This window comes from Taeniopygia guttata, chromosome 6 (genome assembly GCF_048771995.1).
Source record: "Taeniopygia guttata chromosome 6, bTaeGut7.mat, whole genome shotgun sequence".
Classification (NCBI taxonomy): domain Eukaryota; kingdom Metazoa; phylum Chordata; class Aves; order Passeriformes; family Estrildidae; genus Taeniopygia; species Taeniopygia guttata.
Window position 1 is genome coordinate 8,373,615 of NC_133031.1, and position 18,432 is coordinate 8,392,046.

Below are 18,432 nucleotides of genomic sequence, written 5' to 3' on the forward strand. Positions count from 1 at the left end.
GGCAAAGATGGTCATTTCAACATAGGAAAAGGAATAATGAATAATTAAATAATCTAATTAAATGAGTTTCTTATGCTGCTGTGGGATTGGAGGTTTCTTTTTTTGCTTTTATGTTTTCATTTCAAATGTTTCCTTAAAGGATGAGAAATTGTGTGTGTACCAGCAGGGACTAGTGTCTCCACTGAAAATTCTGCACTTAGTTTGGCTAAAGTGGGAAGTCTGCAGTGAAAGTCAGAGTGAGTAAATATGTGCTGTGTACTTGCTGAGGGAGCCTTGGTCCTGCACTCAAATGTGGCAGTGATCCTTGGCTCACATGTACCTGTTTTCCTTGTCCTAGGAATACTGCATGTTAGTAGTAGATTTTTTATGTATCCAAGTTGTTTAGGGAAATTTAAAAGGAAAAAAAAAAACAAAACACCTACCCTACAAACAAGCCAAGGAGCCGTTTTAATTCCTTTCTTATAATTTCTGCATTTTTGCACCACAGAAGTTCAACAAAAAAAGTTATTCAACTGGAAGTCTTGGGGCAACTGGGAAATGCAGGGAACTTCAAAGAGCCTTTCTTGTGACTTTTGCAGATGGGTCCTTTGTTACTCTTGCTCAGCAACTTTTTATTTCAAAATAAAACAAGTAAGCTGCTCATAATGTGCAGAGCTTGGCAACAGGAAAATATGCAGGCACTGGGTCACTCAGTGCAGTTCCCTACTGTTGGCAGTGGATGGGGGGAATAACCCATTTCAGAAGGTGATAAAGTGCTGCTTTTGTCCAATGTTAAAAGTACTTTTCCTTTTAAATATATAAATTATATTTTCATGATAGCAGTATCTTGCTAAAGCAGGGAGGCCTACTATCCCTGGATACATAGAGTGCAGTTATTTATGGAAAGGCTCACTTGGTCAAAATGCCTTTTAGCCTAAAGTATATATTTCTGACTCAAACCTAACAAATATCAAAGAATACTAATTGAAGGGTACTGGAAAATGATCTACTAACTACAGGCAAAGGCGTTGCATCTATTTGTGACTGATGCCATCCCACTCTGTTTGGTGTCTTCATTTGCTTAAGCACATTCACTTCCTGACACCTTTTGCACGTTCTGCAGTGGTTTTTAATAAAAGCTTTTTGTGTAGCTTTTATTATTATGAGACTGCTTCTGCTCCAAAAACGAGACAGCAGGCGGGGGGACTTGATGCCGAGAAACTTGAAATACCAAAAACACATTTTCTGCTGCTGTTTTGGGTTATTTTTAAACCACTCTGAGACAGGGAGTTTTCCATCTGAGATGAGCAGGGAATAACTCATCTTGTGTCTGTTTGGGGACTGGATGAACTGGCAGAGGAGCTTCTGGGAGCCACCTCCTTGATACCTGCTCTCCTTATATTGGAGGAAACCCCAGCTCAGGCTTGGTGTTCACTGGATGTGTGAGCAGATTGCTTTTGTGTGTTGGAGCAGAAGTTAACAGATGCAGCAGTGATTAATTGACCACTCAGGGTGAAGTTTGTAGCTGAATCATAAAATCCTGATGAATGGCATTTTGTGTTTCTTTTTTTGAAGCTCACCAGGATGGGATTGATCCTCCTATCATATCACAGACAGCGTTCAAGTTCTGCGTGTGGGAGTGCAAAACTGATACCAAGCCTGCTTTTGCACTTATTATATATATACAGGGGTAGCTTTTCCTGTCTCTCTTGGTGTCTTTTGCAGACACATCTAACTAAATTTCCAGATCAAAACTCAGTTTAGTTCCCTGTAGCACCGTTCCACTGACCTCCTGGTCACCCTACTGTGGTTTGCAGTAGCTAGGAGATCATGCCTATTTCACTAGGCAGAGAGAAATGATGAAAGTAGGAGGTTAATATTCTGAATATACAGTCTCAGAACACCATTGAGTAGTTCCAAGTAAGGGTTGAAAACTATGTCACTGTGATCTAGTGATCAGTTTAGGATATAAGTTCTACCCCTTAAGATGTGTGAAACCAGTTTAATGCCATTTCCTAGTGATCTTTGTCAGCACCGCTAAGACATTGACACTCTACATGAGAGTTTCAGTCCAGGCTGTAGTGTGGTGTTTGAATTGCAGGTAGAAGAAGATTTTTTAGAAGTGCATGCTTGTGTCACTTTCAGTGGTTCCCAATAAATACAGATTTTAGCAATATTATTCTAGGCAGAGGACGAATGGGAAGAAAGTTTTTGGTGTGTTTGCTCTGCAATGATTTAGAAGTTTTATATATAGTGTGGAACTCTTACCAGTGTTTCTTGCATTGGATAAACTTCCTGGGCTGCTCGGCGGCACCATCCACAAACCCCCACAAAATCTATCTTACAATTAGTGTCCCTCCATAAATAAGATACATCAGTACCTTTTCCTTAGCTGGTCATTAGTCAGAGATGAAACTCTTTACACCATCTTTGCAGAAGAGTTAATATTATTTGTCACTGTGAGCTCCCTTTCTCTGTGTAGCCCTCAAACAAAATCACCCTGTTTTGAAAGTCAGGGTTGGTGATCTCCAGTCCTGGGTGCTCTTCACTCTTCTGAAGTCCTTTCTCCTCTGCTGGTGCATGAGCATATTGCTTCCCTCTCCCACTTTGTTTGCAGGAGGATTTACCATGCTTGTGTGGTGGCCTGGGACAGCTGAAGATTTATTTTCCCATTTCCCCTGTCCCTGAACCCATGGGCTGAGTGAGCCTTGAGTCAGCATTTGAACTGTCCACATATACTGTGCCAGTCTTCAGGGCAAACAAGGACCTGTAGTAGTTTTCTTTAAAAGTCATGCATCCAGCTTCAAGTTAAAATTCACAAACGTGTCAGCCTTCCTCATACTCTGCATAAGCTGGACCACAGGAGGTGTAATTTCATCAGTAATGCCAAAATGTGTCATTCTTGCACAGAGAAATAGTAATTTTGCACTTCATTCTAAGAGCTTAAAAGTGGATGCTGCTTTGATCTTGTTTCAGCTCAGAAGGCAGGTGATGTGTCTGGTGAGGGCCTAGTGAAAAGCATATTCCATTATTGTTTTCTGTGTGGGGGTTTTGGGGTGGTTTGGTTTAGTTTTGGTTTTTGTTGTGGTTTGTTTGGACATGGATTTTTGTTTGTTTGCTTGGTTTTTTTTTTATAATTGTTATAATTTCTACTTAAATTTCCAGTAGGAAATTTAAGAAGGTTCATTTAAGAAGTACTAAGCCTCTGGCCTTTATCACTGCATCCCTGAATTTGTGTCATTTCTAAGGCATTTTTAAGCTCTTTTAATTAAAGAAGTCAAATAAGAAATAGAATGCAATTCAGTACAATTCCAAATTTTATACTGTAAATTCAAAGAAGGTAAGGGGTTAGCACTGTAAAAGTGGTGTATAAAATGCAATTTTAGTATTTTCCTGCTTTTTAGTGTAGTGCATACATCCCTTTCTGACTGTCATGCTTCCCCAGTTTTTTGGGATTGTTATTGCCAAAATAGAATTCTGTTAGAAGGAGAAGGTGGTGGGAGAAACTCAATGCAACAACACAAAAGAGCCAAACAGCCTTAATCTTCCTTATTTTCCATTCATTTGCTACTTAGTGACCTTGTTCTGCATGTTTGGAGATGGGTCCATCCTATCCTGGACATCAAATGTGTGAAGAGGAGCTAAATAGTATAACTAGATGCTAAACAAGCTTTTAGTCTTGTTTGGTTTTGTTTGGTTGGTTTTGAGATACAAGGCCTGCTAGTCTAACTAAGGAGCAGATGAATCTTAAAAGACTCGTGAGAAAGTTTTCTATGGTTAACCCATTTTTAGTTTTTTTTTTTTTAATTTCTTCTGCCTAGTCTTCTCCCTAAATGCTAGTTTTATGAATTGTTTTTTTATTTCTAGTAAGTCTTGTTCTTCTTTTTTTTTCCCCTTCTCATTTACGTAGCTTTACTCAATCCAAAACAGGGCAATAGTGGCATTTGTTCTGTACCAGAAAACTCAGAAATTAAGAATATAAGAGTAGCTTAATGAGAATTAGGTTTACTTTTCTCCATGTGTTTTCCTTTCCTTGCTCTCTGCTATTTCTAGTCTACCTATTTTCATCTTGAAGAAAACGTAACATACTTTGTTTACCAGTAAAAGTTCTCACAGTGACCTTCTAGGACTGTGTGTGATTAGAAGCCTTTTTGGATCCATAGTGATCTGAGAATGTTGAATGTTTCTATAGTGGTCCATCTTACCTAAAACCCCTCATATTTTCCTAAATCTTTTTTTTTTTTTTTTTTTGGCATTTTCTCAGTAAGCCAATATTTTTTTGAGCGTCTCATCTTTTTTTTTTTTTTCTTAGTGCTGTATAATTTATTAAAAAAAAATAAAATAAAATTTTTTTAAAAATCACTGTAAAAGTGATAGTGCTATTTTCACTCTATTAGCTGCTGACCAACTGATGAATTAACAAGTAATTAGATTGTGAACACCTTTTCCTCCTATAACTTTCTGTGTTTTTTTCCAAGTCGATCTTAATGTTATATGCTAATGCTGTTTTGCAGTCTCTTGAATCTAGTTTTAATAGTGGGACAAGCATCTTAACCTAAACCAAAAGACACACTTTCAACTGATAAAATCACTTCCAGACATGATTATTGTGACTTTGTGAGTAGATGAAGCTAAGTAGACATTATCCTTGTGCTAACAGAAAGTGTAAATTTCCCAGTGTTCAAGTAAGATACAGTTTATCATTCTTTATCAGGACCCTATGGATTGTGCTGAAACACTCATTGGCATTTCATTAACTTTGTAATTAAGAGTGAAATCAAATAGCTTAATTATTTTACTGAAGTCTGAAAAGAAGCACTTAATGAAGATTTCCAATACCCAATTCCCTTGAAGTGAGTTATGACATATCTGGCATGAAAACCTTCACACTTCATCCAGCTTTCATCTGGCAGTGCCCCATCACCTTCCAGGGAATGGTGCCACTTCTCCATTTCCCCAAAAGCCGGACTTGTACATATACAGTTGCTTTTCCACAAGCATCTGAATCTTTTACTCACACTTTTCTTGTAGCCTCTTTTCTGTTGGAGGCTATCCCAGCCTACAAGCTACACAAAATCTCTCTAGTTAGTATCTGTCCAACTGTAAGGGATCTTCTTTTCTTCCACTGATTTTTTTTTTTTAATTATAGCTAAAAGATAATTTCTCAAAACTGTAGCTTGAAAAGGCACTTTTCTCTTTCTAAAACCTAATTCTGGAGAAGTTTGGACTCTCTAGTTCAAGCAGGGATTGTAATCCACATAATAAAAACATCTGCATGTTATGTCCAATTGATTAATTAGCTGAAAAGATCCTTGGGATGAAGCAGTCTTGGCTGACAGATAAAATCCTCTAATTTATGCATATCTCAAGGGATTGGGTGAGTTCACTTACTATCCTTATTTCTTAGCATTTTTCCTCATTAATAAAAGCTTGGGCTGCTTTCTACCTGCATAGAATACAACCTGTATGCATAGGGTAGCACTTGGGCATTGGAGCTGGGTATGTGCATGTTATTCTCCATGCCAGCATTTTTAAAGGTATGCTTCAAGTATTTTAAATACCTAACACTTGATAATGCATTATTTGTATTTTCATTTAATGAGGTTATTTAGGCATAAATTACAGGCTTGTATGGTTAAAAGGCTTATAGGACGCCACAGGATTAGCCAGCAAGCGGTGAATGACAGCAGCATTCACTTCAGCTGTGGCTCAAATAAAGTTGGTTTCCTAAGGCAAAGACTCATGAGTCTTTCAAATCCAGATGGAAATATGCTGGGAATAAGAGGGATCCAACTCTATTGAATTTTGTTGAATCCACTTTCAATTCTGGTTCTGCTGTGTTTTCTAAGCACTTCCATGCTAATAACTCTGTCAGACAGGGGAACTAATGTCAACTTTGTTTTACGAAGATCTGAACTTCCAAGAGGATAACTGCCAAGGTCATGCAGGCAACTTGTAGGCTAGACAGTAAACCTTTGGGTGCCTTTTAAATTTTTTTTAATAGGCACAATGCAGTTTTCCATTTCCCACCAAAACTTCAGATCACTGTCCTTCTTGAGATACTTTCTTCAGCCCCCATGAATCAGCAGCCTGGCCAGCTGCTCTCTCTGGTAGGGCTCTGGTAGGGCTGGAGCAGAGTCTCCTCACTGCTGCCCTTGAAGAGCTGGGCCAAAATCCTGGTGCCTGCCTGAGCATGGCCTTTGACAGCTTGCAGTGGTGCCCTGCAGTTCAAAGCTTGCTCTGGGCATCCTTGGGGCATTCTCTTTGCACTTTTAGAAATGTGTTTCTTCGGGTCTCTATAGAACATAGAGAAGTGGGAGCTGACTGCTTCTGGTTCAAATCTAGGCCTTGCCCAAGTGCAGCATTCCTCTTCCCACAGCTTTCCAAAGGCAGCGTTCTGTGAGGCTTCAGAAGTCTTTCAGCCGTGGAGGGGGAGTGTGGAGAGTCACACGGTGGTGTGTCGGCGCAGGAGCTTTGCATGCACTCAGAAACAGTGGTTTTACTGCATCAGGAAGAAAAATCCCTAAGGTCACACAACTGTGGCCTCCATCCTTGAGCATTTCTTAAATATCACTCCAAAATAAACAACTTTTTAAACCTGGTTTGTTAGCTTGTGAACAGGAGACAAACAGCGCACTGTGTGCTGCCCTTTGGACAACATATGATGTGTTCAAAGTAGTTTCTGTTTTTGAGATCTAAAAGATTATTTTTCTTTTAGCTATGTTATGTGAAAACTAAAGCATGTTGCTTGCTGGGCCTCAGCAACCAGAATTCAAAAAATGTCTTTCAAGTTCAGGGGAAGAATATTTACAAACGTGTGAGACATCTCTGGATTTTATGTTGCCCTGAGAAGATTCAGCCTGATTTGGCTAATTGCACTTCAAATTTAAATTTAACTTAATTTTTACAACATATTCTGTTTTTTTCTTTCTGGAAGGAAATGCTGGGACCATGTAAAATGCACTGGTTTTCCTTGGAGAGACTTTTGGGTTTTATCTGAAAGAAATCAGACTCCCTTAAAACGCTAACCTTCATCACAGTGAAGTATGCTGCTAGGAATACTGGGAAAGGTTAAAAACAGCAGTGTTGAGGCAAGCTGCTGATTGTTCGTATTTGTGCAGAAAAAATATGGTTCCTTATTTACTAGATGCTTGCTCTGTGTTCATCCTAGTAAAAGATCCTCCTGCAGGCCTTAATACTGCTGCTATTTTACCTCCCCTAATGAATATTCAAAAGCTGCAGTCATTGAGGACTCAGGTGGCAAAAATAGTAAGATGATTGAAGCAAGCCTTGACATAAAAGCCTAAAAGTACATTTCCAACTACATGGAAATAATGCCGATTTCCCTTCCTGACCACGTAAATGAACAGTGCCAGAAAATCTCCCATGAATTAAATGCCTGTTTCACACAGCAGTGTGATTGCATCTTTCTCTCTGTATGATGTGTTGTAATAAGTATGTTTAAAAAAAAAAAAAAAAAAAGGAAAAAATACAACAGGGCTTTCTGTAATCCTCTCTCACAAAATGTATTGGATTTGAAAAATCGGTATAAAGAACACACTGTTATATGGCAATGCATGCATTGTTTTCTACATAATGCAGTCAGAGTCTCCATGGTAAAAAGAAATTTTTATTTTATTTTTTTTGTCACCATCAGCAGTTAACCTAAAGTAGGAGCTGCTCCATTTCATTATAGGTTAAATGGCTTACTATACAAAACTAGCTGAGAGACGCACAACGCTAACACTGCATTTTTTTAGTAGGTTTTGAAAACATCCTTGAAGATCAGTGAAGAAAAAACAATGCAGCATATGTTATTGTTCTGGATTTTTTTTTAATAGAAAGAGCTCCTTTTCAGCATTCCCCCTTCAGTGGAGTCACTTAGACACTTCCAGCTGGTGGCAGGGGATACAGCCATAATACAGCTTTCTCTGTCCCAGCTGTCTTTTTCATTACGTTAAATGCATTACGATGGCTGCACTGCTTTACAGAGGCTCAGGTGCAGAAAGGTATAGGAAGAAATCTGCAACTATGTGTTTTTATAGTGACTGCAAGCTTCTGCGAGATCTCTGAATCCTGAATGTGTTCCTGGCTCTGGTCACAGATCTCCTTCCAATCACTGGAACATTTGCTGTGAGGGCTGGCTAAAGGTGCCCGAGGAAATCACCTTTTACAAGGGAGCATTGTTGTAAAGGATTTTTAATGCATTATGGCTCACGCAGCATCACAGTTAAAGAAAAACAGGGATTTAGAAATAAATGCTGAGGAAGAAACTGAGAAAAAAAGAAAACACAGGAAAAGATCCCGGGATCGGAAGAAAAAGGTATCTAGATCTGTGCCAAATTCTGAACAGGGATTCTTTTGTTTTAATTTTCTTACCTTGCAATTGAAGTATTAAAAGCTTGTTCTTGCCTGTAACTTGGTAGCAGTTGAAGTAATTTGTTAACATTGTAAAATATCATTTGTAACCACATCTGTGGGGTTTGCAAAGCAATTGAATGTTTAATTGGATATTAGTTGATTGCAGGGATGATGCAGAAGGTGTGCATTCATTTCCCACTTATGTTACTGTGATATGCAAACTGTCTGTGAGTTGAGAATAGTTTGTAACCATCATGTGGGGTTTAATGCTGAGCTTTCTCATAGGTTTAATATAAGAATATTAAGCATAGCATAATAGTTTAGTCTTACATACAGGCTACTTAAAAGGGATGTTTGTAGAGGCAGATTTTTTTTTCTTTGTGTTGGGACTGTGTCACATGTTTGGTTTCTGAAACATCCATTTTTGGGATAATGTTACAGAAATAAGGTGTTTCAGTTTTTCTCTTTTTTCTTAACTGTGAGCTGTTTAACAGAATTGAGCTGTAACAGTCTGTTACTAGCAACTTTCTTTTGTTAGGAAAATACGTGGCTGAGATTACAGAGCCTGGTTTTTCTCTGCTGTAGATTTGTCTTTGCTGCAGAAAACCCTTCAGCAAACTAGGATCTGAAAAATTCAGTAGGCACTGCATTGCTCATTGTTCAGGTCAGGAGCTTCTGTGTGATTCCAGGCTTACTGTTTCTCTCTAAGGTATAAAGCAAAATAGTTATGGTTTGTGGCATAATGACAGATAAGGAGGCCAGCTACTTTGGCAGCTCTGAGGATGTGTCCTTATAAATGACACCTTGTACTCTGCTCCATAGAAATAAGGCCCTGCCACAATTTCTTGACTTTGGCTGTATTTCATGGTAATTTTTTCAAGAGCATATCAAGGAGCCAGTTGCCTTTAGAGAAACCTGGGCATGTAGTATTTCTGTGTGCCTTTGTGAAATCCCCCCAAGGGGGAGATTGGATAATCTTCATATGCTCAGAGAAGCGGTGCATGTGCTTCCTAAATGACATGTAGATTTCCTCTAACATATGTGCATCTTTTGCTTGGGCGAGAGTCAGCATTTCCCTGCCCTTTTCCCTTTTTTCTCTGCTGTGGCAGTACTATAGCTAATGAAAAGCTCTGAGAAACCCACTGCCTTCTGTTCCAGTGAGCACATTAGGAGACTCTTAACATGCTGCAGTACATTTGCTGCAGCCATCTACACTGTAGGTATTTTTTCTGTGTCAATGTATAGGTGTTGTGAATCAACTTCCAGGATAAAGGACAGTATGAAGATAAGTTTCTGTCTTTGAGGTGAATTTTGAGGTGCTGCTGTTTGAAACCAGCCTGAAATAGTAATATTTTTCTTGGCTGCTGTTTAGGTTGTGTGGAGGTTTGTAGCATTGCTATCAGGGTGGGTTTTCCCCCAGCTGAAAATGACCATAGCAGTAAGGAATTAATTGTAGGAGCTGTCCCCTCAGCCCATATTTACCTTACCTTGTGAGCTAAAATATTATAGTCTCTCAGCTGAATCTACTCATGCTGCAGGGAGCCCACGTTGTACTTGATGTGCTCAAGTTTAACAATAGCATGCCCTACCAGATCCATGCACTGTCTTTGTGTAAAGGAGCTTCCTCACAGCTCAGAATTAGAACAATATAGAAGGGATATGGCACTGAGAGGCTCTTGATTCAGTGAGGTGAGACAATTGCTTTGTGGACAAAAATGCTTTATTGTTTATACAACACTGCTGTAGAGAGGAAATCTCTCAGCAGCCAGAGTGGCACATGGTTAAATATCTGCCTATTAATCTCAAATATATGGATTTCTTTCAGTGTTTTATTTCTGCATCTTAAGAATGAGAGAAAATAGAGAGGTTTTGCTCCACCAATTTTTTTTGGGGGGGTTCTCCTCCTGCCACCCCTGACCCCTTTGGAATTTGGTAGCTTATTACAGTTTGTTTCTGAGTTTCCTTAGGACTCTGCAGATTCAGGACAGGTAGAGGCCCTCTCTAGTAGGAGACTGGAACAAAACCCAGCAATTGCTTCACTTAATTCTCATACATTTGGGCATCATTCTCCTATCAAAGACATGGGTTTGTTACCCAGTACATAGGGCGTAGGAAGTCCAATAATTTGGTTTGCCATTTTGCGCTTTCCTGACTATTTAAAACATTTTCCCCCCAAATTTTCCACTATGAGTAGTGAGTCACTTCTTGTTCCTCTGCACCACCCACAAGCAAGCGGTACTCGGGGATTTTTTTGTTGATCACATGATACTGCACAAAGCTTACCCTTTGCTTAAGCAGCATGCAGAAATATCCTTTAGAGTCTTCCAATCACTTTGGAACAACAAAGAATGCTAATGCTTCTGGATAATTTATACAGTAAAGAGCCCAAGGCAACCAATGGTTAGAAAATAAGTCTGGTGGGATCAGTGGGATCAGCCAGTGTCTTAGTCTTGTGTGATACTAGCAACAGTCATGCTGATTTATGTTCCTGTTTAGTTGGAGGATGGCAGTGTGAGGCTAATATTTCACTGCTTTTGAATGGTTAAGCAATTTACAGTGCAATAACATTCCTGTGAAGGCTTGCTTCCAGACTTGGATGAGAGAAATGACCTTTTTAAAAACACACACAGAACAACAACCTGTGTTTCGTCCCATCCCGTTTAATTTCAAGGTGAGATATTTTCGAATTGCCACTCTCAGCTCTGTGGAGAGGCTGTGCTTCTGTGCCCTATGGCCCCACCACACTCCTGTTTGCTTGCATTCAGGGTGTTCCAGGCCTTTGCTGAAGGTTCTGAAAGGTTCACAGCTTACCCAGCTTAACTCAGGCAAGAGAAAGGGATAGGAACAGCAAGTGAAGGATCTGCATTGTACAGGTTTCCCATTTGTTCTGTTCAAGTTTAGATTACAGCTTCATACAGTTCTGCCTCTGGGTGGTTGTGCAGTGTCCTACACTGAAAATAGTTTGAGTACATCCAAGGGCAGACCTGAGCCTTTAATGGTATCACAGAACAAGCCAAACCACTCTTAAAAATAAGGGATTGATAGGATAGCTTGCTTGATACTTGCCAGTGCAGCTCTGTCATGTCTAGTTTTGTTTGTGAAAACTAGAAATTGTTTATCCTATAATAATGTCTGGACAGAAATTGGTTGCTTAGTCAGTGCCTTTCCTAAAGTAAAGGTGAAACCTCTAAAGGGTTTTTTGTGTTCTCTGTTCGGTACATATCAGAAGAGAAGGACATGTCTTGGCCCACAGTCAATGATTTATGTTTTATACAATATTTAGTAGGACTGAAGTGATTTCCATTTACGTGTAGTGCTCAGGAGCTCTTGTGTTCTTTGGGAACACAGAATAATTTGATCATAATGCAAAGCCTGGCTGCTGCTGTCCCTGAGATGTTAAAAGCTGTTGCTGTCACAGCCTCTGCTGCTGCAAACTTGTGGGCAGCAGGGAAAGTAATCCATGTCAATGCCACAAATCCTGCTAATTTCATCATAAGGCTCACGATGTTTGAAGGTTTTACTTAACTCTCAGGTATGCTGGAAGAATTGCCTTGCAGTTTCCTAATGGAAATAAATGGAAATGCTGTGTCAGGAGGGATCAGCCTGTAGGTGTTGCAGCTGCTTTGAGGAGCTTGTGCATCTTCTGGGCTGGGCTCTGCTGCCAGCTCCAAGGCCTGTCAGAGATGTCTTGGGCTGCCCTGCATAGCAGAGCTGGGAACACCTCCCAGGGGCAGCAGGACACCAGGAGGGCATCAGCATATCCTCACTGGGAGACTCCCACCTTTTCGGTTTCCCTCAGCACTCCTGGCGCTGTCAAATGTTTTACAAATCTCAGCCATGTGAAGGTTTTAGTACAAATGGCAATTTTCATATGCAAACAAGTCTTCCAGTTATCAGGTAAAACTTTAAACTCAGATTATAGCTAAAAATCCCCATTCTTTTTTATTTCAAGTATTTTAATTGTTTTTAAACCAATCTTGATCAGAGATCTGTTTTCTACCTGCTGAACAGTTGGACTTGAATGTTGTAGAATCTAGATATGTGGAGTACAAGTAATTGTTCTTTCACTCATTTGTGTTAAAGCACAAACCAGGCAGATGTTGCTCTAACATCTGGGAACATGACCTATGGTAGGGGAAAAAATTGTGTAGATTAAGGGCCTGAAAGAAAATTTGATAAGCCAGTGATCTTTTGTAAGTGTGAGAAAAATTTCAGTCATATCCTTGATTTTAGACATGATGCTCTGTCAGAGGCAAATGTAATGAAATAGAAAGGTTTTTCTGATAGATCACTGGGGACACTGGTGGATGGGATATCTACTAACAATGCTGAATTCTTACCAGCATGGAGCTTGGTGGTGAAAGAGTGTTTCTATTCAGCTGGAAAAACAATTCCTTCTTTGAAGATGACCCCTAAATGAATGAAACTATTCCATTGTATTGTGTGGGGAGCACTACAGCTTCATTTGAAGTGGGCATTGCTCAGCGTTACTCTGTTGTTTATAAACCCAGAAAAAATTTTGCGCTGTTACATTTTTATGTAGTCGGGCTTAGAACATTTACCTTTTCCTTTTCACCTCCTTGATGCCTCAGGGCTGTGCTGTCACGAGGAATGGCCATTTGTCACTGTGCAAGTGTCAGTTTGGGTTAGAACCTGTGCTGTGCCAAATGCTTCCAGCTTGTGGTGGGAGGGGATGGGCAAGAGGAGGGAGGACCAAGCATGGGCAGCCTCACTGTTGGAGGGAGGTGACTCCACGACATGGATTTACAGCTGGACTCTCAGGCAGTATAAATCAATACTGCTGCTACTGCCTGGTTGGTGTTAACACAGAGTCTTTTATCCTTCTGGTTTTTCCACCCAGGCTGGGTTGGTTTTTTGGTGGGCTTTGTGTTTTGGTTTATTTTTTAATTGAGAGTTGAGGGAAGGGGAAAATGGGATGCTCTTGAAAGCAAAAGAAAGTTCAAAGATGGTTAGTGAACAGTGATTTAAGAAGTTAAAAAAAAAATCTTGTATGATTATGAGCATGAATACTCAACTCTGTGCCAAAAGTCAAAACTCTGCTAATTTCAAGCTCTTAACTTGCCTTAACCGATGGCTTCAGGATAAATGATGCTTACTTCGATGCTATTCCTTTTGGGCGTTTACTAAATATTTTTTACTGTGAGCCACAATACTTGTCAACTAGTGGGACTGACTGAGCACCTGCAAAAATGGAGTGTTGCCCTCATTCAGACCGAGTGTGACTGGAACAGGGAGCTGGGGGGAGGAGGTGGGTTGGGAACTAGGCTGTTGGTGGATGTGATGGAACATTTGTGGACAGATAAAGAAATAGAGAAAAAAATAAAGTGTGAGTTTTAAATTGTATTAAAAAGGAAAATTGCTTCTCAGACGAAGCCTGATGTATTCTCACAGTGATTTGCCCAAAGTTCAGGCAATAAAAGGCTGGATTTGCTGCTGTTCAGAAGTCTGTGCAGGCCACTGTTGGAGTCCTGTCAGGGATTTTGTGGCTGAGGAGTGGGACTAGCGCAGATCTCCATGTGAGAGCAGAGCAAGGGGCCCCCAGGCTTTGATGGGCCCCAGTGCTCCTGTCCAGCTGGAAACCTCTGAAGGCTTTCAGCACTCTAAAATAAAATGATATAAAATGGTCCCTTCTGGTTAGTCTGGGACGTGCTGGGGGGCACTTCAGGTGATGAGCTCAGCAGAGATGGCACAGCTGCCCCACGTTGTTCCTCACCTCAGTTACCTAACCTATGCTATACCCCTGTGTTTTAAAGCCAAAACTCTGGGTGCCTTCAGAGGATAGCTCAGTGTGTGTGAGGCAAGTTAAGGGAATGCCCTTGTTTTCAAGGTACTGAATATTCTCCAGCCTTGCAGCTTCAGCTTTGGGCACTCTGCATATGGCTCTGGTATCTCTGGTGGATTTTTGGGCTCATATAACACTTAAAAAAAAATCTTTTTCTTGTGCCTGTCGCCTGGTACAGTATTTTTGTGGAGTTCTGCTTGGTTTGCCAGTGCTCTCTACAGGGTGGATAAATATTGGCCACCACAGAAGAGATCAGCTTCTCTTATTTTTTACAGAGATCACTGTGTGGTAACTTGGAAGGAAAATTCAACGTGATATTTCTTTAGTACTTAGTCAAGGAAGACTAATGGGGAAAGGAGAACTAGATTGAAACAAAAAGATTGCCTTGTTAATTGAAAAGAAAATTCACTCCGGGATGTATTCTATTTTTTTATAAATCATGATTTTGCCAATAAGCTGAAAGCTCTGACAATTTAGTAATATGAATTTGTCACATATAGGATTTATTGTGCTGAGATTTACACAAGGAGTTGCCTTTGCATTGTGTACCAGAACTAAAACTTTGTTTTGCCTTTTTAGTTGCAGAAAGACACAGGACTTGTTGTACGTCATAGCTGCCTTCATCTGAAAACTTTAGATAACTTATGATTTTGTTTTAAAAACCTGAATTATATATTTTACCCAACATTTTGTTTGTTCAGCAGTGTTCTATTCACAGTTTTGGATTTCAGATTATTGGGCAGCCAAATGCTGTGCTATCACAGTTTATTTATCAATTTTAAATCTCAGTTTGAGAATTCATTTGAGCATCTTTTATTTTTTTTTCATTGGAAAATCATTCCGAATTCGAGAGAAAAGTACAAGATAGAAGGGTTCACTTATGTTTCTGATACCCTAGTCCATATTTATCCAGTTGAAATCAATGGGGTTTTATGAAAGAAATTACATCTTGATAAAAGTGGTGGTATCCATGTCCTGTGATAGCACACTGATTGCTAATGTGTGCAAGCAGGAAATGAAGGTCTGTACCTTAACAGGTATCCACTGCCCTGTCCTGGCAAGGTACCCAGACACAGGGTCTCCATTTAATTCATGGGTGCTATGTGACATTCCACAGAGCCTGCTGGAGCTGCCTCAATATCTCCAGTGGATTAAGCCTGAGGTCTCTGGTCACCCCATCTCGATCAGGAGCCAGTCCAGTTCCTGGGTGTGCCTGGTGCTTCACCTGTTAAATTCATAATTTAAAATACAAAGAAAAGCCCCTTTTGTCACTTGACCTTGTCACTTGCTTCCGTTGTGAAGAAAGAGACACCTGGTCTAGTGGAAGGTGTCCCTGCCCATGTCAGGGTGATATTGATTATATTTCCAACCAAATCCTTTCCATGGTTCTATGAATTACATTCATGTATTCCACACTAATTTGTAGTACCCCTGTAAGTAATGCATAGATGAGATAAAGGTGTAATATGTCAATTGTTTGTATTTTTGAAGGCAGGGATGTATATATGCTTTTTCTGTGAAATCCTGTCAGCTCAGCTCTGAGCTACAGGCCTGTCCTTAACCCTCTGGCTGCTGCTCTTGAACTGAGATGCTCTTAAGTACCCAGGCTCTGCTGGAGAAAGAGGGGAGAGTCAGAGGAGGACACAGGTAGTTGAATTGTAAGTGCCAGGAAAGGATTTCCTGGTGCTGCTGAAGAGGCTGTTTGTGCATTATCATGTTTTCAGAGCAGATCCTTGAACTCTGGTAGACTGTGGGCAGCTGGTAACTGATACAAATCCAAGGACTTGCATGGTTCCCTGCTAGTGAGGAGAAACCACAGGGTGCAACACAAATACCTGCTGCACAAATGATGAGGTGTCTGCCAGGCTGGGATGGGCTCTGCTGCACAGCTGCTTGTGGGGCATCCTTGTGCTTTCCTCAGCCTGAGTGCCAATCCCGCTGCCCTCTGCAAGTGCAGGGCTGACACACAGCAGAACACCTTTAATGCACGTGTGCCATGGGTTTGTGTGTGTGCAGGGTGGGAGCTGGGGGGAGCTGGGGGTCAGGGCCCTGCTGGGGACTCCCCACCCGTGTGTTTTGCACCAGTGCATCCACAGCCCTGAGCTGGGCATCTCCAGAGTGTCCCTGCTTCCCACGGGGAGTCCTCCTCTGTGTTAGGGACCACTTACCCTGGGAGAGGCGGCGTCCTGCTGCAAGGGGTTGAATGCCAGAGGAAATCTGTTCCCTTTACCGTGGCTCAGCCCAGTGCCAGAGCTGTTGGCCAGGCTGGGTCCTTCGGGAGAAGCTGTCCACAAAGTTGCTAACAGTGTTTTCAGAAGTGCTGTGGCTGTGTATGAATATTTTGTTTCTTCACGTCTATAATTTACAGTGATTCCGTTCCATTGCTGTCATTGATTCCTAAAGGAATTATAAATCCTGTTTTTAATGAATGGATGATTTGAAAAGAACAAATTGTGAAATCAAAAAGTTTAATGGTCTTTTTAAACTTGTCCCTTTTCCTTTCAAACTCTTCAAATTAAAGTATCACCAGCAATTTCTGCATCGCATTCTGAGTTCACAAAGCTCAGAACAATTCACAAATCACTACAGTTGTCAACATCTAAACTTTCGGTTAGTGCATCCTTGTTTTGCATATTCTAAAGAACTTTCCTTAAAGGAAGTATAATAAATAGAAACCATGTGACACTGTCCTGCATATACATTTAATAAATGCTGCTTTTACCTGCCCTGTTTCTTCTTGTTAGAAGATACAGCTATGGAACGTACTTTCTGTTCTTCACATTGGTTCATTTTCTGGTGAATTGTAAATGTCAGGATGCAGAATAACTCCATCATTGACTTCCTTTAGTTAAACAAGATTTTCACAGTTAGCTGGGCTGTTGTCCTTCCCCGTGTTCTCTCCAGATGGGTGAACTTGAGGACGTGCTCCCTGGCTTTCTCTGGAAACTTGTAGAAAAGCAGAGTTGTGCAATAGCCATTGGATAGGTGTTCCTTCTGCTCCTCAACATAAATTTATGGAGCATTTTACTAACAAAAGGCAGAGGTGGAAGCGAGGCACTGACTGCAGTTAGCTACAGTCACCTTTCCAGCCTTGAATCAGTGTCTTGTAAATACAGGTGCTCAGAGCTTTAGATGAAATTCCTTCATAGGTTGAATAGTTTTCTTTTCTCCCACACAGCTTTTTTTCTTTCTCCCATAATTGCTTTGCCACTCTCTCTGGACTCTACTGGGGTATCTCTGAAATTGCAATCATTTCCCTTTCATTAGTTACTGGCTTAATGGTGAGCATTTGCAGCCATCCCCAGAGCTGAATGTGCCATTGGCCCATGAGCAAAGAGTGGTGTCTGGGTGCCCTCAGTAACCTGTTCTCCTGCTCCCTTTGGATTTGTATGAATCTGGCAATCACCTCTGGTGCTGAGGCCAGTGTTTTCATGCTCAGACTGTAGGAAGAATGAATGCAGATGTTGTTCACAGACTGCTGGCTAGACCCTGAAGCACAGGTGGACGAGCCCTGCTGGGGTGCTCACTGTGCCCGAGGGGATGGATCTCCCCAGAGGACAGAGATGTGCACCAAGCACCTCGTGGTGCAGCAAGTCACAAAAGGGGCTCAATCTATGTGAGTAAATGCAGCATTTTCCTGAAGTGCTGAGGAGGCCTTTCTCAAAACAGGGCTTTTTTTTTTTGAGCCAGACAGTATGTTCTGGAGGGTGCCTATGGATGGCTTCTACAAAACAAAACTCTGAAAAGTTTAAGCATTGCATAGTGAAATATTGCCGAGAAGTGGGTGGCAAAGATTTCCTCTATTACATTTTTACCATATAAGCAGAAAAAACATCTTCAAGGAGAATTGGTGAATGCACTGGATACCTGCAGTCCTAGTTTTTCTTGCCACTTGATTTAATATGAAACCACCACCACTTTGAAGCTGTTAAACATCAAAATTCTCATAACTAAAGACTGCTGTTTTTCTACCAGCCTGAAAAGATTAAAAAGATGTTGAGAGGAAAACATGTCTCATGACAGTGGGTGCACAATCAAAGTTTCTAAGTAGGGCAGCCTGAGGAGCAGCCAACGCTTTTTAACAGTTATGGGAAAGTGTATGTTTTTTGATGTTCCTATCTGATATCTTTCTACCTTTTTTTTTTGTACTATCAGACTGTCTGTTTATGCTCAAAGAAGGCTTAATAAATGTTTTGCACACTCAGCACACATTGCCCACATAAAAGATGAAAAGTATGCCAACTTCCAAGCAACAAACAAAGAACAGGGGGTTCACCACTGACTCTTCC

The 18,432-nt window shown here is 40.7% G+C and overlaps 1 protein-coding gene across 43 annotated transcripts in view; it reads left to right on the forward strand.

Moving 5' to 3' along the window:
- ANK3 (ankyrin 3) overlaps nt 1-18,432 on the forward strand; it is a 335,104-nt gene that overhangs the window by 135,939 nt on the left and 180,733 nt on the right. For 7 of the 43 annotated variants that reach the window (XM_072930925.1, XM_072930931.1, XM_072930936.1 and 4 more), the window contains exon 1: nt 4,350-8,302. The exons of 4 other annotated variants lie outside the window; for them this stretch is intronic. In XM_072930925.1, coding sequence (XP_072787026.1) covers nt 8,189-8,302 — 114 coding nt within the window. In that variant the 5' untranslated portion in view covers nt 4,350-8,188. Of the gene's footprint in view, nt 1-4,349; nt 8,303-18,432 lie in introns of those variants that run through there. 32 more of the 43 variants (XM_072930939.1, XM_072930940.1, XM_072930944.1 and 29 more) reach the window with 23 other exon arrangements.